The sequence below is a fragment of the Pangasianodon hypophthalmus genome, chromosome 5 (assembly GCF_027358585.1).
Source record: "Pangasianodon hypophthalmus isolate fPanHyp1 chromosome 5, fPanHyp1.pri, whole genome shotgun sequence".
In the NCBI taxonomy this organism is placed as follows: domain Eukaryota; kingdom Metazoa; phylum Chordata; class Actinopteri; order Siluriformes; family Pangasiidae; genus Pangasianodon; species Pangasianodon hypophthalmus.
The window spans coordinates 16697853-16722030 of NC_069714.1; the positions used below are offsets into that span (position 1 = coordinate 16697853).

Below are 24178 nucleotides of genomic sequence, written 5' to 3' on the forward strand. Positions count from 1 at the left end.
ACAGACACTAGCTATGAAAAGGTAATCAGATAATGATTTGGTCTTTAAAGCAGGCACTCACATCACTGGCAATTCTTGTTGAAGCTTTGGCTGCCACCAAAGGTATAGCATCTGCTCGGAGGTCATAACCCTTCTTCTTTGCAGCTTCCATTCCAGCTTTGTAGGCTTTCTGAAATGAAATGTCATGGACATAAAGATTAGAATGGTCAACAAATTAAGTATCTGGGACTGAGAGTAAGAACCAGTGCTGTAACATACGATTTAGATGTACCTGACTTATAGTTATTGCATTGGCCTTTGCCATAAGAATCTCTGGGCTATCAGGCATGATGTGGATCTTAAGCTTGTCCTCATTCCAAGCAGCTGTATATGCTTGCTGCAATTAAAAACAAACAATATAGTCAATTACCAAGCAGAGAAACCACTACATTAATAAAAGTATAAAAAGATATTTTGTTCAGGAGATATGCCACCTTGTTCATGATCTGGTTGTTGGCAGCAGCTAATGCCAGATCCATGGAATCCATGTGCTTGTGGAAGGTGTATTTAGATGGGTGAGTTCGGTACTTCTTATCACTGAGGATCTTTCCTCCTACTTTTGCGGTCTCCACTCCTAATGAGCCAATAGGCACCCATCCAAGACCTTTTATATATGTGTTGTAATCATTCTTGTACACAACCTGGAAATATTAGCAGAAATATTGTTTATGACCTGAACAGCCATTGCCAAGCTAACACAAATTCATACTTCTGCACTGACAATGGAAAAAATATTTGACTTACATCACTGGAATTGGAATTCATGGAGCGAGCTAACTCCAGGTGCATGGCATCAGGAAGCAATGTGTAGTGATGGAAAAGCTGCTTGTACCCTGCAAATGTTTGAGCTTTAGAAGCCTGTTTGGCATGCACAACACTCAACATGTCCACAGGGGAATGGTACTTCAGCTTAGCCTTGTGATAGTCCTTCTTGTAGTTCCTGTCACTCTGTATTTTAGCCACTTCCATGTAGTGCACCAGCAGTGGGTCATCTTGAAGACTACGGAAGCCAACATGGTGGCCTCTGGCCTTCTCGTATGCTTGTTTGTACTTGTACTGTAATAGAATGATAGCTCTATTAATAACAAGAACAGAGATACAAATGTAAAGCATATTATTTTATCTTAAACCAGAAGAAGAGATGATAAACATACATTGCTGGCTATGTCCCTGCCAGATTTGGCAGCCACAATTGAAATAGCATCTGCTTTGAGGTTATAACCCTTCTTATTCATTTCCTCAAGGCCAGCTTTGTAGAGTTTCTAAAAAAAAAAAACAGAGAAAAGGATGAGAAAATGCAGTTAACGTAATGAGCTTGCTACACTCTAGCAAACTAATCAGTAGCTAAACTTCAGGCATTTCAAGGAAACAACTAGTTTTTTTAACCTTACCTGGCTCACATTGATGGCATTGCTCTTGGCAAGGACAAATCCTGGGCTGTCAGGCATTAAATGGACTTTGAGTTTATCTTTCTCCCATGCAGCAGTATATGCTTGCTGCATTAAAACAGATAAAAAAAAATTGGTTACTAGACATTAATGAAGACTCAAATCTTACAATTAGACTGTGAAGCCACAAAATGCAAACTTGCCTTGTTTATAATCTGGTTGTTGGCAGCAGCTAAAGCCAGGTCCATGGAATCCATGTGCTTGTGGAAGGTGTAGTTGGAGGGATGAGTACGGTACTTCTTCTCACTCTGTATTTGCCCACCAACCTTCGCAGTCTCAACTGCTAAGGAGCCAATAGGAACCCATCCCAGACCTTTCATGGAGCTATTGTAATCACTCTTGTACTCAATCTGTAAAGGAAAGAATGATGAGAACTGCAAACTAAAAACAAGATTTATACATGATAATAAGGTAGTTGTAACAAGAGAAATAGATTTATTTGATGTTTTGCCATCATAGGTGCACTATGTTTCACTTGCTGGGTCAGGGATACTTTTAGTTTATACACATTGTTAAAATTCCTGTGTTACATAGGCTTTGTAAAGGAAATAAATTTGACTTACGTCACTGGAAGTGGTGTTCATAGAGCGAGCCAACTCCAATTGCATGGCATCAGGTAGAAGTGTGTAGTGATGAATGGGCTGTTTGTAGCCTGTGTATGTCTGAACTGTAGATGCTTGTTTAGCCTGTGCAACACTCCACATATCCACAGGAGAGTGGAACTTCAGCTTAGCCTTGTGATAGTCCTTCTTGTAGTTCCTGTCACTCTGTATTTTAGCCACTTGCATGTAGTGCACCAACAGCGGGTCATCCTGAAGACTACGGAAGCCAACATGGTGACCACGTGTCTTTTCATAGTCTTTCTTGTACTGGAACTGTGAACACAGTTACCTCATACATTAATGGACAACTGATGGACAAGCTCCTTACTATAATCTGAAGAAAAGGACATTTGTATTTACTCACGTTGCTAGCAATATGCCTTCCTTGTTTAGCAGCAACTATAGGAATAGCATCAGCCTTCATGTCATATCCTTTGGCAATGTCTACAAGCCACTGAGATTTGTACTGTGACTGTAAAAAAGACAAATGTTATGAGAACATTTTATTTTCTACATCTAGTCTAGCTTATGATAACTAGTTTTCTACAGTAAGTATGTTATACTTCCAAAATGCAAGAAAATTTTCAGTTACAAGTGTCTAGGTTAAGACCTCCTTTTTTTTTTTTTTTCAACAAAAGATTTACCTCACTAACAGTCTGGGCATTAAACTTGGCCTGAAGAAACTGTGGGCTGTCTGCTGGAAGGTGGTAGGTGTGCATGTACTGCTCTCCAGAAGCCTTATAAGCAAACTATAACATCAGAGAACATAAATAATACAAATGATGAGAAAATTGTGTCTTTTACATAATCATTATATTATAGTAGTGCAGAAGTAGTGCAATACATACAGGATGCATCTGCTTGGTGTTATTCATGGCTAAAACCATGTTCATTTGGTCTGTCAAGCTGGTGAACTTCAGAGTGCTTGGGTGAACTCTGTATGTCTTTTCATCCAGAGCAGCTTTGGCTGTTTTAGCTTTCTCCACGTCAAGAGAACCGATCGGAACCCATCCTGCGCCCTTGTAGATGTTGTTGTACTCTGACTTGTAGACATTCTGTCAAGATAAGAGAAAAACTAATTAAACAAGCCCTTAGATGTATTTGTGTTAGTAAATTAGGAGAAATGATGCTTAAGTTAGACTTACATCACTCTGAATTTCCATCATGTTGCGAGCAAGGTCAATATGCATGGCATCAGGTAGAAGTGTGTAGTGATGGATGGGCTGTTTGTAGCCTGTGTATGTCTGAACTGTAGATGCTTGTTTAGCCTGTGCAACACTCCACATATCCACAGGGGTATGGTACTTCAGCTTAGCCTTGTGATAGTCCTTCTTGTAGTTCTTGTCACTCTGCATTTTAGCCACTTGCATGTAGTGCACCAGTAGTGGGTCATCTTGAAGACTACGGAATCCAACGTGGTGACCTCTGGCCTTCTGGTATGCAAGCTTATACTTGTACTGTAAAAAAAACAACATATACATGTAAATGTTACAATTCTATACCATATTTTAAACATACTTATGAAATGAAAAGTGCATTTACTAACATCACTGGCAATATCTCTAGATGTCTTCGCAGCAACAACTGGAATAGCATCTTGCTTCATCTGGTGTCCTTTCAGAATATCTTGCTTGTGGGCATATGTGTAGTATGTCTATAAAAAATAAAATCATTTAACTACTATATCTATATAATATTTATCATTTTTAATCAATAATTTTTGGATGGATGATGGTGTGTCTTCTCACATTGCTGATATTAACAGCATTGTATTTAGCTTGCAGAAACTGAGGTGAGTCAGGAGGGAGATGGTATGTGTGCATGAACTTCTCTCCACTGGCTTTGTACAGCCTCTGCAAAACAAGGAAACCACATGTTATACATTTCAATTTCTGTTTCAAATATACCTCAAATTTCTATAGTCATAGTGGCATATTCATTGTTACACACATCACTTAGCTGCTGTGCATTCAGCTTCGCTTGCTCCATAACAGGGTTGTCGGTGACGCTGGTGAACTTGATGGTGTCTGGATGCTGCCTGTACTTCTTTTCATTGAGAGCATTGCCTGCAGTCTTAGCTTTCTCTACATCCAGCGAGCCAATTGGGATCCAGCCAGTACCTTTCACAGAGGCTTCGTAGTCTGCTTTGTAGTTATTCTAATAAAGAGTAATTTGACAGAAATTGTGAGTTACTGTGAGCATACATGCCCTGTATCCTTAATTACTTTATTTAGACACATTTGGCCTAATGTCAACCTTATGCTTTTATTCTGTTAAACTGAGTTCATGTAAGGAGAATTGTCTTACATCACTGGAAATTGCGTTCATGTTGCGAGCCAGCTCCAGGTTCATGGCATCAGGTAGAAGTGTATATTGATGAATGGGCTGTTTGTAGCCTGTGTATGTCTGAACCGTAGATGCATGTTTAGCCTGTGCAACACTCCACATATCCACAGGGGTATGGTACTTCAGCTTAGCCTTGTGATAGTCCTTCTTGTAGTTCTTTTCACTTTGCATCTTAGCCACTTGCATGTAGTGCACCAGCAGTGGGTCATCCTGAAGATTACGGAAGCCAACATGGTGGCCCCTGCTCTTGGTGTAGTCTTTCTTGTACTGGACCTAAAGGCATAACAAATCAATGTTTTATTGATTGCTTCCCTATCCCATGCTGTGCATGGTCTATGCAATGTGATAATGAAAAAGAAGGGCACGTACATCACTGGCTATATGCCTTGCTGCCTTAGCTGCACGAACAGGGATAGCATCAGCATTCAAGTCATAACCCTTTGAAATAAGATCCTCGAAGCCAAGCTTGTAATATTTCTGAAAATTGAGAACAATGTGGAAACCTTCATTAACAACACTGTCATAATCCCATGGATTCCTCATTAGAAATATTTACATACATTGCTGATATTGTAGGCGTTACACCTGGCCTGGATGAACGCTGGAACATCAGGAGGCAGGGAATATTTTTGATGGATTTCCTCAAGCCCTTTCTTGTAATGAAGCTACAGAGTGGAATACAAGTCAGATACAGTGCACAAAGCAGTCTGTTCAATGTACAATAGCATAAATAAAACATTATTGTACATTATGCAGTAATGTAATGTGCTATACTCTGAAGGTGTACAGTTTGGAGCACAAGACATGAAGAAAGCTCCGGATCCTATTCAGACACCATGTACTTACATCACTCCTGAGTTGCTGATTGAGCTTAGATTGCAGCATGATGGGGTGGTCATCAATAGAAGTAAATTTCAGAGTATCTGGGGGCTGCCTGTACTTTTTCTGTGTTGAGACAATAACAAATTAACAAGTGACTAAGGCAGATATTGTGACAGACTAAGCAAAACTGTTAAAAAAAAAAAAAAAAAAAATGTTTTAAGCATACAGTATGTATGAAATTGTCAAAACGACACAATGTACATGTAGGGATGTGATGCAGTGGCACTATGTGTATCTATATCGGGTTAGTCCTCTAAATATTCATACCTGTATTTGGATTTAAACCAGATAAAACCAAATTTTGGGCATGGCCTAAGCCAGGTTCTTTTTTATTATTAAATATGAACCCAGCCATTATGTCCCTGGAAACACTGGATAAACTAGGGGGAAAAAACTTAGAGGTACACATGCCAGCACTGTCATTTTCGTCCTGGAAACGTCATATCTGAGAGCCCACAGGAAAGTAAAAACCTCCCACTCGTGCGAATTTTTTTTGGTGAATGCTGTGAGATCCCAGCCCTGATGCACACCCTTCAGTCTGAAAACACCCAGTAAGAGCCGTTAACGTCACCTTCTGTGTGTGACTGGCTCAATATGTTTTCCAGCCATTTTAAGATTTTTGAGTTTGCAACTTAATGTGCAGCCTGGGATTCTAATCTCTGAAATAATCAATAAATTCACAATGATACCTCACTCAGGATCTCTCCTGCCTTCTTTGACTTCTCAACGTCCAGTGATCCATAAGGTATCCAAGGAGCTCCTTTAGTGTAGTTGTTGTAGTCTGACTTGTATTCATTCTGTAATTGCGGGGGGGAAATAAATCAGCAATATCATAAAGAAAGCCAACAATTTAAAAAAAGGGTTGTTCTACATGAATTAAACACTAATGCAGAGTTAATTTCTTAAAGCACTGCATGTGTCCACCATTAGACTTCAACTAAACAGCTTTAATAGGTGTGTCAGGGTACAGTGTGAATGCTTACATCACTCTGGAGGACATTGGCTTTCTTTGCCAGGTCCAGTGCTATGCTGTCATACGGCAGAAAGTAGCGATTGATGATATTTCTGTAGCCGCTCATGCTAGCAATAGCCTGAGACTTCTTTGCTAGTGTAACAAGCATCATGTCCAGTGGGGTATGATACTTTGTCTTCATCTTCTCATAATCCTTTTTATATTCACGCTGTTGAAGAGACATTTTACTTGTATGAATAATCATATCAAAATATTAAACTGTAATAAAAACAAATCATATTTCAGAATGTTCTTCTAGTTGTTATGTAAATATGTAATAATTACCTCACTCTGGATCTTAGCAACATGAACTGAGTGCATGATCTTTGGATCGTCATTAATGCTAAGAGCACCAACCATGTGTCCTTTGGTCTTTTCATAATCCTTCTTGTATTTCACCTAGAAAAAGAGCCAACAGTACAGTGATCTCAGGAGCAATCAAAATACTACTGTAATGTTCAGTTAAATGCTGAATTTGTGTTTCTGAACAACAGAGCTTTATTTACTTACATCACTGACAATGTTGGTATGGGCGCGGGCAGCGAGGATGGGAATAGCATCACCCTTCACCTCAAATTTTTTTGCCTTTGTCTTTTCCCATTCAAACTTGTAACAAGTCTAAAACCACAGAATTGTAACATATTAAAATATAAAAGATCACTGATTAACTTTCAGATCTAAATTAAATAATAATGCGGTGTTATCATGGATAATACTTACATCACTAAGGTTATAGGCGTTAACTCTAGATTGAATGAAGAAGGGATAATCCGGAGGCAGGCAACACTTAAACTTCTCTTGTTCATACTGTGCCTTGTAGTTCAACTGAAAGGCAAACAGAACTAAGGTCAACAACTGCACATACTGAAGATACAGGTTAGTGCTCTGCTATATTAAGGGTTGGTTATTTTCTTTGTACCACAGTGCTGCTGAATTTTCAATTCTGACTGGTCAGAAGTTATTTTTTATTTTTTATAATAGCACAGCTCTGACAGTAATTCTGGCTGCAAGACAAATCACAGATTTATATTAATGTGCTCTTTCTAATACATTATTGTTTATATATTATGTAATTGTTGATATGGTGAAGTTTTCTGTGCAGAGACATTAATTTTGCATTTTTGGAAGGAGTCCAAAATCCAAAAATGGACTCCAGAAGCTGCATTTTTTGTCTTATTAAATAAAAATACAACATGCCATTCTTTGTAAATTAAAAAAAAACTTGTTGGCAAAGTGCTGTGGTAGAAGAGGAACAAATGACTTTGGGACATGCTGTTATTTGAAAATAATCAACTTCAGGGTGCAGTAACTCCGATTCATGTTCGGTTGCATCACATCACCCAATCATTGATTATTTCCTATAACGGCATGCCCCGTTGTTTTATTTCTTATATGGAAAATTATCAAAATCAGTGACATATTCCAGTTCAACCTTGTACAACATTCTAAAGTACAAAATTGCAATTATTCCTGTATTTAATGTATTTAAAATAAAAAGCTTTATTCTTTACTATAGATTATCTTATTAACCTCATACACATATATTTTTAAAATATATTACATTTTTCAGTTATGCCTAAATTCATTTTGAAATTCTTGGAAATATAAATAAACACATCACTAATTTAAATAAATTCAGTTTACATTAAATTGGTTCCAAATTCACATTCATATTATTCAAATAGTAATAATTTTAAATGCTTTTTTTATGGTAACATTATCTGTGACTGCAAAATAGGGAAGTCATGGAAAGTCCAGTAGATGGCAATGCTGTTTCTTAATGCCCAATACTGAAAGCCTCTTACATTTGACCCCTGTGTTCAGGAAAGTTATTTTGAGATTTTGGTATGCAAAGTCCTAAATTTATCTCAGGACATTCACTTTATCTACAGAGCAGCAGCTGGGCTCTGGAGATAACTAAGTGTGGCCTAAGTATTTGGTGATGGCATTCAGCTCACATGGAAATGCCACTGATGCCACTCAGTTTGGGAGCTTTGTTGTAATTTTACTGGCCTCTGTGCTAATGTTTATTTTAATGATACTGTGCAATAGAAATGACATATTTAACTCTTGGTAAAACTGAGCTAGGAATTATAAGAGATAGAGAGACGTACATCACTCAGCTGTTTGGCACTGACGGCTGCTTGTACTTGGACAGGCGAGTCTGTTACTTGTGTAAACTTTACTGTGTCTGGGTGTTGCCGATATGCTTTCTATGAAAAAGAAATGAAACACACAAATACAATTACACAATACAGTGCAAAAGGATTGAATGTAGAAGTTCATGAATGCTTTCCATTTGGTCAACATGTCTCATAGCTGGCAAACTCACATCTTTACACTGCTCCAGTTTTTTAATAGCGTCATATTCAGGGGTAATAGTTTGAGGGTAGAAGCATCTTGTCTTCATATCCTCATAATCGGATTTGTAATTTCTCTAAAAGCAAACAAAACCACAATATTGAACAAAATGTAACTAGGTCAAACTGCTCAAGGAAATCCTGTATGTGAACTATTGTTCAGTAACATACAAGTTACTTACGTCACTCTTTAACTCTTCCACCCTCTGGCAGTGAAGCATGTTTACATCTTCATAACTCCCAATATAGTGGCCCTTTATCTCATTTTCATACTTGTCTTTATAGTGCATCTAAGGAATGAAACAAAAGCATGATTTTTCTATCAGTAAGCCCATTCTGGATGCTTTTTAACAACAATGAATAAAGTAAATGAGACTCACATCACTAAAATTTTTGAGCACATTGTCCATCTTGAACTTGGGAGTATCACAGTAATTAATGCTGGATCCTCTTGTTTTTTCATAGTTTGCTTTATACACTTTCTAAAAAAAAGGGAGAGAGAAAGAGGGGGAAATGCCTAAAACACACCATATAAGTTTCTGAAAGCAGCCTTACTGTGTAATGGTTTACATCTGTGAATCACTTAAAACATTACTGAAATCCAAGTAATGGTTTCTAGCCAGTTCACTGCCTTGTTTAAGCATTTTCACATTAAATACTATCCAGCAATACTTTCCAACATCATCACCAGCATTTGAAGGTGGTATTTTATTCAATGATCAACAACAGAATTTCAGTTAAACATTAGCTCCACCTGGTGGACAAAAGTTCTGCTGTGTGACTAAGCTTAGACTTTTTTTAAAGAAAAAAGTGAAGTGAATACAAAACTCTAAAATGTATATTCATTTCTCTAATGTGGTACATTCATTACAAAAGTAAACAAATCCAACATGTAAACCGTACATCACTCAAGATGGTGCCAGCGTATCTCAGCTGTCTGAGGAGGGGGTTTTCTGTAGCCGGGAGGACGTTGTAATCGGATTCTGATTTTGTCTTTTCGTAGTCTTTCTTGTATTTGACCTAAGAAGGAGGGGGAAATGTTCATAAATCAATACACAATCCATTCTAGTTTGAGCTTTGTGGTTGTTTATATATGCAGGATGCAGGTCTGTTTTCTACTTCATTGTCTGTATCTACATTCTGTCTCAGTCAGTGTCACAACTACAGTGTGCCAACTTATGAATAGCTTTTGTGTCACTGGTTAAATTCAGACCCAGACTAAAAAGCACTTGCACTGATACATATCCACTAACAGTATCATTTAAACCTGTGCATGTAATCCAGCTTGTTCTCTAATACTGTCATGTTTTCCAAGGTCATTGAGAGATTAATTGATGGGAACTGGTGGCCTAACTCTAAAACACAATACCTAATATCAGCATGACACACATTCACATTCACAGTCATCATAGTCTGTTATAAGTAAAAGGTCCGTGACTGCACAGTGAGATAAGAGATCATTTTTCTGATATTGCCAGTAAATCACTGTCTAGTTTAAAACTACTATACCACTGACTATCTCACTTTTACTTGTCTGTGTTTATTTAAAAGCATTATACCACTGACTATCGCACTTTTCCTTTTCTGTGTTTATTTAAAAGTACCATACCCCTGACTATCTCACTTTTAATATTCTGTGTTTATTTAAAACTACTATACCACTGACTATCTCACTTTTATTTTTCTGTGTTTATTTAAAACTACTATACTACTGACTATCTCACTTTTAATATTCTGCGTTTATTTAAAACTACTATACCACTGACTATCTCACTTTTACTTTTCTGTGTTTATTTAAAAGTACTATACCACTGACTATCTCGCTTTTACTTTTCTGTGTTTATTTAAAAGTACCATACCCCTGACTATCTCACTTTTACTGTTCTGTGTTTATTTAAAACTACTATACTACTGACTATCTCACTTTTACTTTTCTGTATTTATTTAAAAGTACTATACTACTGACTATCTCACTTTTACTTTTCTGTATTTATTTAAAAGTACTATACCACTGACTATCTCATCTTACTCTTCTGTGTTTATTTAAAACTACTGTAAGACTGACTATCTCACTTTTACTTTTCTGTGTTTATTTAAAACTACTATAAGACTGACTATCTCACTTTTACTTTTCTGTGTTTATTTAAAAGTACCATACCACTGACTATCTCACTTTTACTCTTCTGTGTTTATTTAAAAGTACTATACCACTGACTATGTCACATTTTCTTTTCTGTGTTTATTTTGATGTGTGCACAAGAAGAGAAATATGTTTAAGCTCACCGAGCTTGCGGAGTCACCAGCCTTTTTGTTCGAAGCGTATGTTGGTGTTTCGGTTTGCATGAAATAAATTTGGTCTTTCTTTTCTTCATAATCAGCAGTATATTTTTTCTAGTGGGAAAGAAATGTATGATAGAGAACATTTAGCAGCATGAGTAACTTCATAATACATCTTTGCAGGACTTTTTTTAGATGAAAATGGAAAATGAGGTAGATTAATATACTATTACTTACTTCACTTAAGTTATTCATGACCATCTTGCCAATTGCAACATCAAAGTAAGGGGTTTCGCACCACTTGCCTTTGACATTCTTGTTATAGTCATCATGATATACAAGCTACAAATAAAAAAACACTTAGTTAATCATAATTGAACAACATTTATTTAAAAATAAGACTGTACTTTTCTTTAGTTTGTGGGAAGATGAGCTCTTTGAATCTGCAATAATACTCTATAGTAATATCATGGTTACACGGTTAGTCCTGTCTGTCTCTGAGGGGCCTCTGACACACTCTCATTCTGGGGTCACAGCTCTGTTTAGTCTCTCCCTCTCTGAAGCTTTGCAATACAGCTCATTATAGATATGATATGGCTAAAAATAGACACTGATCGTTAACACTTCCCATCAGGCACTGCTTTAAAATCTTTAAAAGCTGTTCTTGATTTCGCTGACCAGCGTTGAAAGGAACAATATGCTTTTTAACAAGACAGATTTGTGCTTTCTACTTACATTACTTCGATTGGCAAAGTTTTTCTTGGCCAGTTCCACTTCTGGGGGATCAGCCAGGCATGTGTACTTTGCTTTGCGCTCATCATGACCTTTCTTATATTTAACCTAAGATAAAGGAACATGAAAGTTATTAACATATAGAATGGGAATAATTGTGCAATCACAGTTCAATTCTCAGAGTGTCCCAAAAATTAAGCAGAAGACTTTTACAAATGTGGACATCATCTAATCTGTTACAGCACAATATCCTAAGTACATTAGGGAATGAAATAACCCATTTGAGTGAAAAGTTTGCATACCCTTAGGACAAAAAAAAAAAACCCATTATTTATACCAGCAAGACATCTAGTTAGGTTTCACAGAACAAAATGGTCAAATAATGCCTAAAAGGAGAGTAATAATGTGATACTTATGAATGTGATGTAAGTATTCTCTAATTAAGCAGTATTGTACTCAAGAGTGCGGTTACACTGAATATCGACACGGCTGTGATTCGGAAATAGCTAATTGCAGCTGCGCCGATATTCATTATAACTGCACAATTGTGAGTGCGATATTGCTTTTATACAACAGTTCTATAAACAATACATTAACATTGAGTAACCGGCAGTTTGGACAAAAGTTTTGTTTATTTTTGCTCCACTAACAGACATGGATCCTGAAGAAGCCACACTCACTGATAGCCTGTCAGCTATTTGGCTAGCTTGCTGCTCGTTGGGCCCACATGGATTTGTACATTCCTCTTAAAGGTGCATCCATTGAAATTGCCTTTGCTTCTTCCTTTTCATATTCATTGGACAAGCTTTCATATATTAAGTCAATTTTTATGAAAATTGTATTGCTAACTCTACAGTTTCAGTTAACTGTTGCTAGAATTGGAATTTTACTTGAACAGAGACAAGCAACACGATACACGAGGTGAAACGTCCCAGTGTGGTGACACTAAATATAAGCACTCTTGAAACACCACATGTCCAATCAGATTCGTGAACCCAGAACTAAATGTTGTATAATAACTTGTAAGCCCATTCTTTATAACTTCCTTTAATCTCTTTTGCAGGTGTAATATTTGGGCCCCATACACCAGAATATTCATTCTGATATTATTTCATACACTGCCTTCTTCAAATCAGGTCTAGATATTGAGACAGGTGTAGCAAAATTGTGTAGATGAACTCTAAAGTAGTTGTAGTAGTTGTACATTTTCCTCTACAGTGAAGGATGCTAACTTTTGCCCTCAGCTGTAACAACCTTCTTGATGACAGTAATGTTCAGCATTGTGTAAGATAAACCTACATCACTGAGGACTTCCTGGGCCTTGGCCACTCGGCGGAGCTCTGGACTGTCACTGTATGGGTAGTACATGGTCTTCTCTTCATCCCAAGTTTCTGTGTATAGTTTCTAATAGAGATAACCATTTGATTGAAAGGCATAATCAGCTAAAGAATGCAAGTCATCATAATTAAAGGACTAATGTCATAGGTGTTTATATGCAAGACTTCCTAGGATGGCCAGATTCCTACCTTGCTCATATTTGCGGCATTTTTTACTGCCAAAACCAACTCAGGTGCATCAGGAGGCAGTAAGTATCTGTCTTTGGTCTCATCCCATTTCTGTCTGTACAAGACCTGAGGAGCCACATAAAAAAATTAGACATCTGACAGAGGTGGTCTTCTAATAAGATTGACTGTGTTTTGATGTGCTATGTTAGATGTGCTTACTTTGCTGACAAGATCAGAGACATTCTTCGAGTGTGTGATATCACGAGCATCGCCACCATACATGCTGGTGGTCTTAGCCTTCAGGCCTTCCATACGATATTTCACCTGCAATGGAAAGATTTTTTTAAGTTGTTATAATAACAGAGAGTCGCTTTACTTCATTTTCAGCAATGAAACCAGAAGGAGTAAACTGATGAGCGATGATCTGAAGGCTGAAAGTAATACTGAAGTGTAATCCTCACCTCACTGAGCTGCTCCTGAGCCTTCTTGATGCGAATCATCTCAGGTGTGTCAGCTGAAATCTGATAGGGTTGACCCTTGTTCTTCTCATATGCCTCCCTGTACTTGTTCTGCAAAGATCCATAAACTTACATATAACAATAATAATAATACCAAGCACATTGTATATACTCATACATTTTATACAGAACACTCCATGTGCAATGCTTATATTACAATACCATTACAATCTTAACTGAATAAAATGCAGATTGCTCTTTGTTTATTGTCTTACATGGCTGTACAGGTCAAGCATCTTCTGACTGTGTGCCAGGTATGGGGTCATGAATTTGGAAGTGTCCACCTTGGCCCTTTTCCTGATCTTACGGACAGGAAGTCCCCCGGGGCCAACCTAGAGAAGTAAGAAAAAAGTCAGTCAGGAAATAGATTAGTGCCCAGGTATAAGCATGCTCTGGGACTTAAAATATGTGAGACACCAGAGACACATTAACACCAAAAGACAACATAATATTAGCTTTACAATAATGCCATATTTCTTTTGCAAATGTGAATGCTAATGTTGTGTTTATGTATTTACCATGATATTAACAATCTTTACTCTCCAAAGCAAGTGAATCATGAAAAGTGCAAGGCTTTAATTTAAGGCATCGTCTAGGTAAACTTACCTACTGTAGTACAGTACACATCACTAATACCAATACAAAGAACAAAGTACTAATACCAAATTAGTCACACCTTTCCACATCTTCCTTGCAGCAGCCATATATATATATATATATATATATATAGTTAAGAGGTTATTTGCTGAAGTCATAAGGGCTGGCAGCATAATGCTACATTGGACAGCAGTCAAGCAGCTCAGTAGAAATGCATGAGACCAGTCTCAATACGAGCTCACATGCATAACTCGACTTGACAATAAAGACATGCAGGAACAGATATGGCATGCAAAGAAGTCTATCTAGACTGCAGAGAGTCATGTCCTTTAATACAAATCTAGCTTTGCTGTTTTTTTTTGTTTTTTTTGAAAGGCCAACAGGACCGAGTATGAGGGCTATTTCATCAGCGTTTGGACTACAAATTTCAATGTCAAAACAGTAAATTGAAAAATCGCAAATTTCTGAAAGTAGACATGTTAACCAACTCTTCTCACTGTATAGTGAATTGTTAAACAAGGAGGTTTGTTTAATAATCCACTGCCTCTTCATTCATGAGTTATTTGTTGTTGTTTTTTTTTTTTGTTTGTTTGTTTTTTTGGTGTTGCTGTTGGAATAACCCTCATGACATGCGAGACCAGGCAGGGGACCCTGGAAGGAGGCCATTTACCTCTCCAACCTGAGCCTGACGTGAGCTGGTTGAGGAAGTGTAGCCAGTCGTATACTCCTCATAATGCTACAAATATAGGACAAACTCTGGGCTTTTAAAATGTTGTTCACAGCAACTAGAGACAAGCTAAAACATGTGTGTGTCTGTGTCTGTGAAATTCCTAATAATAATTTTTTCTTTTTAGCTATTTCAGGTATTTATATGTAGGTCAAGCTATATTCGTATGACAGCTCATTTCTTAATAGATATTAATAATGCTAATCATTTTGCCGTCATTTTTTCTGGTAGAATAATTGGGTTATTTTGCCTGACAGCAGCCTGTAATAGATTGGCTGGTCTGACTGACTGACCCTCCTGTGCTCAAACACTTAAGCACCTAGCTGAGCTCATATCTATTATTGTTTTCAGCAAACGTCATGGTGACAAACAGAAACAGTGGCTCATAAAAAAGATTACAATGAATCATAACACACATAATTTGGTCATTAATTCCTGAAAAATACACTTCATTATAATATAGTTTTCGCTATTCAGTTTGTATACCATATATACCGCTTGGTCCTCTTTAGTCCTGCTAGCAAAACTATTATTTGCTACCTCAAACGCTTATAGTTTTATGGTCTAAATCACAAAATGTTACATATTCTCAGGGCTACACTAAATACTGTTTTCATGTAATTGCACAGCATCAGTATTAAAAAGTTACACATTATCAGATTAAAATCAGAGCTGGAAAAAGCATACAGTGTCTAGATGCTTCCAAGTTCATACCTATGGGATTGTATAGATACATAAATATGCTTTGATAAACTTCTTGCCCTTGAATGTATTGCAGATTTCTCCCTTTTCACCACTTGTAGGTGTCTTTTCCCATTAAAACCCCCAGCAAAGCATTCTCTCAGTGTGACATTAATGGCTAGAAGTCTTGATGAGTGTGATTTACAGTGCCTCTCTTCTCATTTGCCTTCCTACGAGTCTACCACAGATGTACACTTCTATATTTGTATCTACTGTAAGAATAACCCATGTCAAAGCTGAACACTACTTTTCCACTAATGGTGAAAAAGTATATTAGACAGAAAGATATATAATCATCTATTAATCTTTTTAGTATCATTACCAGAAGATACTGTATAACAAAGTTGCTGAATTGTGACAAGTGAATTAAAATTAAAAAAAAAAAGAAAGAGAAATGAAAACAGTTACAAAGTGTACAATTAGCACAAGTATGCTTGAGCAAGAGCCCCTGGAAGCTTCAAGAAGTATTACGCTAATCTAAGTGATTAATTGTGAGATGCTGAACAAAAATAACAGGTTGGGATCCTGTGACAGTGGACAGCTCTCAAAATTGCAAATGGACATATCTAGTGATCTTTCTAGAACTTTTGAAATTGTGTGTATTTACCATTTTCAGCAAACTGCAACTCTAAATGAGGCTTGCAGGGGATCTTGTAGCATTCGAACAGAACGTAATCCCACTGTTAGTATAAAGGTTCCACAGCTAGTGTGAGAATATCATATCTAACAATGGTTACTTCCATTCAGGCATTTTACATAAGAAGCTTGTAACACATCATCAACAATAACAATAAATAACAGAAAAATTGTGGTATACATAACGAGCATTCTGCTATTGCAGGTGCTTCAGTAATCACTGACTGCTATAGCTGGGATTAATTTGGGGGTAAGGGGGTGGAGGGGGTGAAATGTAGGTCTTATACTGCACTACGGGTGCTACTGGGAGGAGGTGATCTGAAATGGGAGCCAGCTCTAAGTCATGAATATTGGGGTAAGCGCACACTGAACTGCTGACTGTAGTGGTATCTCAGTTCTCTATTCATAGGACCTGCCAATAGACCTGCACTGTAGACTACATCAAGAGAGGTTAACTCATATCTTACCTCTTCCACCACTTCTTCCTCATATTCTTCCTCATACTCTTCCTCATATTCTTCGGTGTCCATCATCAGACACTCTTAGTGGATCTACATGAGCCAATAAACAAGCGTTACACTTCCTTTAATCTACTTTATATGCAAATAGGAATGAGATCTACAGAAATACATATTACATGAAGCTTAAACAAAAATCCCCACAACAAAAAGCATTGTTGTAATACCTGTACAAAATATTTATTCTCTCCTTGCTATCAGTTGAAGGGCACACCATGCACCCATACTAAAAATAGGCCTCAAACCATCTATCAACCCCAAGAGCAAAGATAATGTTATGGAGACGAGAATATTTTCCTCTTACAGATGCATACATACCTGACCAAACACAATTCCAGTAGTCTATCCAGTGACAGTAGAATCAGAAAGGTGCTCAATTTCCATCTACTAGGAGCCCAAACTGATACTCCACTTAACGTATTCCTGCAAACCTAAACACAGACAGAGATGTAAATTCACTTTTCACTGAACTACACAAAATGTTGTCTGTTTAAAGGGTTTTGCAGGCCTCAGCTGGTCAAACAGTTTGATACCCAAGACCCCCAAAAGAGCTGCAGCTCCTGGATGAAGCTTCACGACAGCTGCTCCTAGACGCTCCAGCTATGTGTCATGAAAGTTAATGCCAAGACCTGATTGGCTGGCTTTGTTTAGCTAGCAGAACTGCAATGCCTTCTGAGGCTGCAGGTTAAATATAGGACTGCATACTAACTAGCCTTTTTTAGCACCAAAGTCACAGAATTTCACATTAAAATGATCTTTTCATTAAAGATAAGATAATGGAGAAGAGAAAACGAGAATTTAAGCAAATTCCCGTTCAAAGTGGTGAGGGGTCTCAGATAGTGATCCAAAGTGTAGAGGCATAGATTCCAGAGAGAGAGAGAGAGAGAAGTTCCAGCATCACAATATTGGCGAGTTTAAGAGTTCTTGTAATGTTGCCCGGTCAGAGGAGGTTGAACAGTGCTTCATAAGAGACTGTGTCAAGAACCGACCCTCAGCTTCACTTCCATCCAATGGCAAAAGAATAGAAAATCCACAGGAGGCCATGCAAAGCAATGTGCACGCTGGAGAGGGAAATCTGAATTGTTGTTTGCTTTGTTGAATTTCTTTGCTTACCAGTGAATTTAAAGTTATAGTGTTTCCCAAGCTGCCAGAGCCTCCCCAACTCTTCCCTCCTGAGAAACGCTGGGCGACAGCTCACAACCGCAGTCGCACTCCAGTTATCATGTGCTCCAACCAGCCAATCAGAGAGCAGCATTCTCAGGTTTCAACAGCTAAATATATAGTAGTGATGCCTTTAGGAAAAGAGCACCTGTTCAGCAAATCCAGTGAGACACAACTATGCAAAAGGAGCAGTGGGATTAAGGAAAAATAGATGTTTACACTGTTATTGTCACTTTTGGCAGAGGTGTTGCAGGATTACATGGAGACTCAAGTCTATGAGGATGTTAAAAATCACTAATGTAACCTTGTCAACAAATATGCTTTGACAAATGCCATGCCAAGTCCTTCTGACAGTGTCTTATACCTGGTAAATAATAGGTCATGAACACATCATGACAGAATCCATTACCTACATACACATAAGAAATTATGGACTATAGCTCACTATTGTTCTTACATCAGAGCAGTTATAACACTTCACAACATCATTTCACCAAATTTGCCTTTTTTATTATTTCAATAATAGTTGTATTATTTTTATTATTACCATAATAATTATTGTTTAATTATTACAATTGCAACCATGGCATAATTCAACAAGAAGTTCAACAAGAAATAGAAAACAGCAAAGGGAACAAAACAAAACATAAGGACATAAATTAAAAAATGGAAAAAGTTAAAGGTAAAAATCCAAAAAGATGGACAAGTTGTAAATTTGCAAACTGTTCTGTAAAGAGGTCAACCTAGCAGCACCTGTAATTCAATTTTAAAATACAAAGAAATATAAGTTTAATATGCAACATGTCAAGTGTTATGACAGGGGACATAAAATGTTATGTCATAAAACATATGCTAACTAGACTGCACATTATAAAAAACATGGGACATTATCTGTTATAGTGTCAAACATGACAGTTAATAACTGTCTATTCATAACTATTAATAACTATTAATAAAAAGTTAATAACTACTATTAGTGATAACAGGACATTGTCACTTGCCACTGCATATATAACATCCGTGTTATGTCAGTCTTCTAATGCAGGGTTCAGGTAAGGTGTTACAGAATATTTTCTCTGCCAAACACAGCACAGGTGCCTGGCTTGCCTTATTTTAGTTGACATTTGTTAACCCAAGGATGTGTAAGTGATGTCTCATATTGCAGAATCATGTGTACAGAATTCAGGGTCCAAATAAAAAAAAATAATAACAGACATTATTACAATACAGCTTGTCACACAGGTCATTTCTCATCAATTATCTTAGCTCCTTACATTCTGCTAGTGAACAGGTTACTACTTCGCTGCAGCCCAGGTGATGCTGTTTTGACCTGTTTCTTCTTGACACCTCTCTGACGCTCCTGCTTGAGTCTGCGGATCCTCATGTCTCCTGTGCAGATGAGAACTACAGAGGGTGAATGACACCAACAGCTGTGTTTCATTCCTTCTCTGGGGTGCTCTGTCCGTCCTCAAACTCTCATACTTCCTACAGCATCAGCAATCAGAATGGAAGGGTACCAGATCACCGCATCAGCCAGCAGGGAGCTCAGGTTTTCAAACTGAGGTTTTATGAGCTTGGATTGCACCAAGCTTCTAATAAAACCACAAATCTTTAATAAATCTCTACTCATCTATGTGTTCTTTGAGTCAAAAAGCTATAATAAAAATGACTGTGTTTATATACTGTGTTTGTGTTTATTCGAGAATGGCTACTCTAGAGCAAATGACAGCATCAATCGACAGCCGCCAGTGTCTATTAATCAACAGTAGGATGACATGATAAGTGAATCACAGGCTACAAGGAGAAAGACATCAAATCGCTTGGTCATTGGTAAACAATGAGTCATGGGGATTAAGCTGAAATATTACAAATAATTTGGCACTCGCACTCAATAAAGCACCGCTGCCTGTCACAGTGGAAAAGAATCACTTGCCAAATCACTGAGGTAAGTGGGCTAAATACAGACAGAGGGGGAAGAAAAAGGCATGTTTGCTAACACCCTTAAAGAAAGACAAGTTGTTTACTTTGTTTGTGAAGAGGTAACAGATTTTGAAAAACTGGGCAGCTGATGGTCTGTGGTGAGTGAGCATACGCTACATATCTGATAAAAAGTGCTGGAAAGTTCTTTTAAGCACCAGGATATTCAAATTAACAAAAATGGTATCTTTGTACAGCATTCCTCTCTACATACCTAATCATCTAAGTTACAGTGCCTTACCATAAACCCCCTGAACTTTTCAACACTTTGTAGTGCTACAACCTGAAATTAAAACTGACTTAATTAGGATTACTGATTCATTAGGCTTGATTAATTAGCATGTCATGAATCTACACAAAAAAGTAATTAATCGTTTGCAAAATTTAAAACCCCCTAAATTAGTTCTAGTGCAACCAGTTACCATCAAAAGTCACATGATTAGTTGAATGGGGTCCAACTGTGTGGAATTAAATTGATGTCGATCTCAATATAAAATCACCTGTTCATGGAAGGCCCCAGAAATTGTTGGAGAACATACCCATACAAACAGTACCATGAAGGAGCAAGTCTGGGACAACACACTGGCAAAGTATAAATCAGGATTTGGTTATTTAAAAATAAAAAAAAAATAAAATAAAATAAAAAAGCATCCCACACTCTGAACATTCAGGAGAGTCTTATTAAATCCATTATTAAAAATGGAAGGTATGTGGCACAACCCAACTCTACCTAAAGGATGCCATCCACTAAAAGTCAGTACCTAGAAAAGGAAGGCATTAGTCAGAGAAGGTACCAACAAGCCAAAGCTAATTCTGAAGTAGCCAGAGAGATATACAGCTCAGATTTGAGAAGCTCTTCACAGGACAACCATACCCTGGACACATCACAAACCTGGCTTCATGGAGTGGTGAGAAGAATGCCAAAAGACTCGGCAAACATGTGGAAAAAGATTCTCTGGTCTGATGAGACCAAAACTGAACATTTTGGCCTTGGTGCAAAGCACTAGCTTTGGCAGAATCCCAATGTTGCTCCTCACCCTGAGAACAACATCCACACAGTGAAGCATGGTGGTGGAAGCAACATGTTGTGGAGATGCTTTTCATCAGCAGGGACAGGTAAACTGGGTGAGAGCAACATGAATGGAGCAAAATACTGGACAATCCGAGAAGAAAACCTGTTCCAGTCTGCAAGACATTTGAGACTGGGGCAGAGGTTTACCTTCCAAACAGGACAACAACAATAAGCATATTGTCAAAGCTACAATAGAGTCATTCAAAACATCCTAGAATGTGAATATGAAAGAACAGCCCTAAGAAAACTGGTGTTCACCAATGGTCTCCATCTAATCTCACAGAACCTGAGCAATTTTACCAAGAAGAGTGGAAAAAAATATTAGAATCCAGATGCACTAAGCTGGTCGAGCCATATCCCAGAAGACCTGCAGCTGTAATTACAGCCAAAAGCAGTTCTATCAAATATTGACCCAGTGAGTAAATACTTACGCAAACAACACATTTCTGCTTTCAATCATTGTGTCACAATTAAAAACATATTCTGCACTTTAGACTTTAGACTTATGATATAAATCAAATGATAAAAATTCTTATTAAGTCCATTACATTTCCAGGTTGTAACCCTGAAAAAATGTAGAAAGGTTCAAAGGAGGAGTTAAAACATTTGCGAGGCATTTCACGTAAAACTGATCAGTTAAAAAGGAAGAGGCTATTACTCAATAAGCCCATATTACTTTAGACTATTAGAAATTTGAAATCATGAAACTGAACTGATTATTAGAAACTGAACACTTGGTGCACATTACTTTTAAAATGAACAACATATCAAAGCATCATTCCCACTACAGACTTTGTTTTCTGTCCCAACAGGGGAGAAAATGACAAAAATAGTGATGTCTTACATCAATAAATGTGTCACAGCACCACCAAAAGGCAAGTGACAAAAAAGCTGCAGCCTTCATGGGTAAAAACACTTTATTTCACTTTTTTTTTTTTTTAAACATAAAGTGAGTCTTCCCTTGCAGGGTATTTTTAGTCTCTATTTGATGCCCTGGGCTCTGAGAGGTTCAGACACAGGCTCAAGGTCAAGGTAAATACTGGACTGAACACACTGTGCAATACTATGTCAGGCAGTCAGACAATACTGCAAAGTCACTCCATGCAGAGCCTCACTCAGTTACACATGCGCTCAGTCCACATGCGCCTCTGCATCTTTCCTGTTAGACTCTTTAGAGAGCAACCGAGCAGAAAAACACTGAGTTTATGTGGTTTTGCACATCCTGAACCTTTTGAATAGTTAGTTGAAGATTTCTGTTCACAGTTCTCCACAAGCTGTAATAAATTAATCACACGAGTCCAGGTGACATCTCCAGGCCACCTTCACAGTGAGCGACAGTTGGCCTCCACGCGTGGAGGAGAAAGAGAGTGCACCGTTTGCTACAGTCAGAAGTCATCTCACTCGCAGTCGTGACATCATCCACTCCAGTCCCTGACACAGTCTGCACACAGAACAGGTTTCATTTCAATCATTACACTGCATTAGGGAACGAGTCATCATATTTGCAGATTAACTGTTTAATATAAACAAACTCGGAATGCTTCGAAGTTCATTTATTTGGCACTGAACCATTATAACCTATTGGACCTTCTCTAGTCCTAGATTAAATGCATTAAGAAGCTCTTTAAAAAGTTAAATCTCCATTCTCAGTATGTAATTCTGTGTATATAAACCCTGCAAATTGACTATAATGCATCACATGGCATAAATTACAAAGAGTTAAGGAAATTATTCATTAAGTAATTTACACACTAAGTAGTGAGACTAAGCCAAAATGTAGTATGAAAAACATACAGCATAAAAGAGTGTTTACAAATTCAGTATAGACATTAAAGAAGTATACGTTACAGGAAAATGTGATACAGGGTACGCACATGTAAAAATGCACAAATCATGCAGGGTGTACAGATCAAATAACAACAACTCGTTGGTGCACATTTGTAACACACAGTAATGTGTTTGTCATAGTATTGTAATCTTAAAAAAAAAAATAAAAAATTAACAATGTAAATTCAGCTGAACACCAAAGTTGTCATTTTGGCTAATTTCTGAAGCTCAAATTATCAGTTCGTCCCAACATAAACACACACACACACACACACCACTGTTCTGCATGTCCAGAGATCAATGCAGTTTGGTTATTTCTGTAGGCAAACATACCTACTAAGCATCATAATTAATAAAAAAAATTTTATCAGGTGAGCGAACAGTGAAATCATCATCTAGTCAGTGCCATTGCCCCAGTGTTCCTCAAACTTGGGTACAAACTTCAAAAGTATTCAGCTACAGAAAACTGGCCATTAGTGTGAAAAAAGCAAATATATTCTTACCCCTCTCCTGTGAGAGCACAGCAGGCCTGGATGTGCCACTGGTGGTCCTTAACAGAAGTAAGCTGTAGGCTCTGTGAGATTTCAGCCACTGTCATACAACCTTTCACATCCTGCTTGTTGGCAAACACCAACAAACCAGCCTTTCTAAGGTCCTGAGAAAAAAATTGAAAGCAAACCACTGAAAGATGAATGAAATGTAAGGGGTTTTTCAAATTTCCTTAATACATTTTACAGTTCATGACAAGTGATCACAATTCAGCACTCACATTAGAGCATCTGTACATGAGTCTGAATAAAAACAAACATACAGTCACTCATGCAATTATCTTATCAGTCAATCATGTGGCAGCAGTGCAATGCATAAAATCATACAGGTACAGGATAGCAGCTTCCGGTAACGTTCACATCAACCATCAGAATGTGAAAAACATGATCTCAGTGATTTTGACTGTGGCATGATTGCTGGTGCCAGACAGGCTTGTTTGAGTAACCGTTGGGATTTTCACACACAACAGTCTCTAGAGTTTACTCAGAATGGTGAAATTTAAAAAAAAAAAAAAAAGAACATCCAGTGAGCAGCTGTTCTGCAGATAGAAAACTCTGATAACTACTCTGTATAATTATGGTATACGGTGTACAAAGCAGCTCAGAATGCACAACACACTGAACCATGAGATGGATGGGCTGAGTTCCACACC

General features: G+C 37.6%; 1 protein-coding gene across 21 annotated transcripts in view; it reads right to left on the reverse strand.

Annotated features, from left to right (window-relative positions):
- Window positions 1-24178, reverse strand: part of neb (nebulin) — a 68801-nt gene that overhangs the window by 37027 nt on the left and 7596 nt on the right. For 17 of the 21 annotated variants that reach the window (XM_026911462.3, XM_034304527.2, XM_034304526.2 and 14 more), the window contains exons 1-41: window positions 18054-18176; window positions 17259-17371; window positions 16890-16973; window positions 14989-15054; window positions 13937-14053; window positions 13665-13772; window positions 13423-13527; window positions 13225-13329; window positions 12998-13102; window positions 11702-11806; window positions 11204-11308; window positions 10973-11080; window positions 9593-9709; window positions 9070-9171; window positions 8872-8979; window positions 8662-8766; window positions 8444-8542; window positions 7050-7154; window positions 6840-6947; window positions 6615-6728; window positions 6301-6498; window positions 6007-6114; window positions 5282-5380; window positions 4996-5100; window positions 4805-4912; window positions 4397-4708; window positions 4040-4246; window positions 3838-3942; window positions 3636-3743; window positions 3235-3546; window positions 2938-3144; window positions 2734-2838; window positions 2454-2561; window positions 2051-2362; window positions 1631-1837; window positions 1431-1535; window positions 1194-1301; window positions 784-1095; window positions 474-680; window positions 272-376; window positions 62-169 (exon numbers count right to left, since the gene is read on the reverse strand). In XM_026911462.3, the coding sequence (XP_026767263.2) occupies window positions 62-169; window positions 272-376; window positions 474-680; window positions 784-1095; window positions 1194-1301; window positions 1431-1535; window positions 1631-1837; window positions 2051-2362; window positions 2454-2561; window positions 2734-2838; window positions 2938-3144; window positions 3235-3546; window positions 3636-3743; window positions 3838-3942; window positions 4040-4246; window positions 4397-4708; window positions 4805-4912; window positions 4996-5100; window positions 5282-5380; window positions 6007-6114; window positions 6301-6498; window positions 6615-6728; window positions 6840-6947; window positions 7050-7154; window positions 8444-8542; window positions 8662-8766; window positions 8872-8979; window positions 9070-9171; window positions 9593-9709; window positions 10973-11080; window positions 11204-11308; window positions 11702-11806; window positions 12998-13102; window positions 13225-13329; window positions 13423-13527; window positions 13665-13772; window positions 13937-14053; window positions 14989-15054; window positions 16890-16955 (5394 nt within the window). In that variant the 5' untranslated portion in view covers window positions 16956-16973; window positions 17259-17371; window positions 18054-18176. Of the gene's footprint in view, window positions 1-61; window positions 170-271; window positions 377-473; window positions 681-783; window positions 1096-1193; window positions 1302-1430; window positions 1536-1630; window positions 1838-2050; window positions 2363-2453; window positions 2562-2733; window positions 2839-2937; window positions 3145-3234; window positions 3547-3635; window positions 3744-3837; window positions 3943-4039; window positions 4247-4396; window positions 4709-4804; window positions 4913-4995; window positions 5101-5281; window positions 5381-6006; window positions 6115-6300; window positions 6499-6614; window positions 6729-6839; window positions 6948-7049; window positions 7155-8443; window positions 8543-8661; window positions 8767-8871; window positions 8980-9069; window positions 9172-9592; window positions 9710-10972; window positions 11081-11203; window positions 11309-11701; window positions 11807-12997; window positions 13103-13224; window positions 13330-13422; window positions 13528-13664; window positions 13773-13936; window positions 14054-14988; window positions 15055-16889; window positions 16974-17258; window positions 17372-18053; window positions 22592-23480; window positions 23633-24178 lie in introns of those variants that run through there. The other 4 variants (XM_026911519.3, XM_053234185.1, XM_026911455.3 and 1 more) reach the window with 3 other exon arrangements.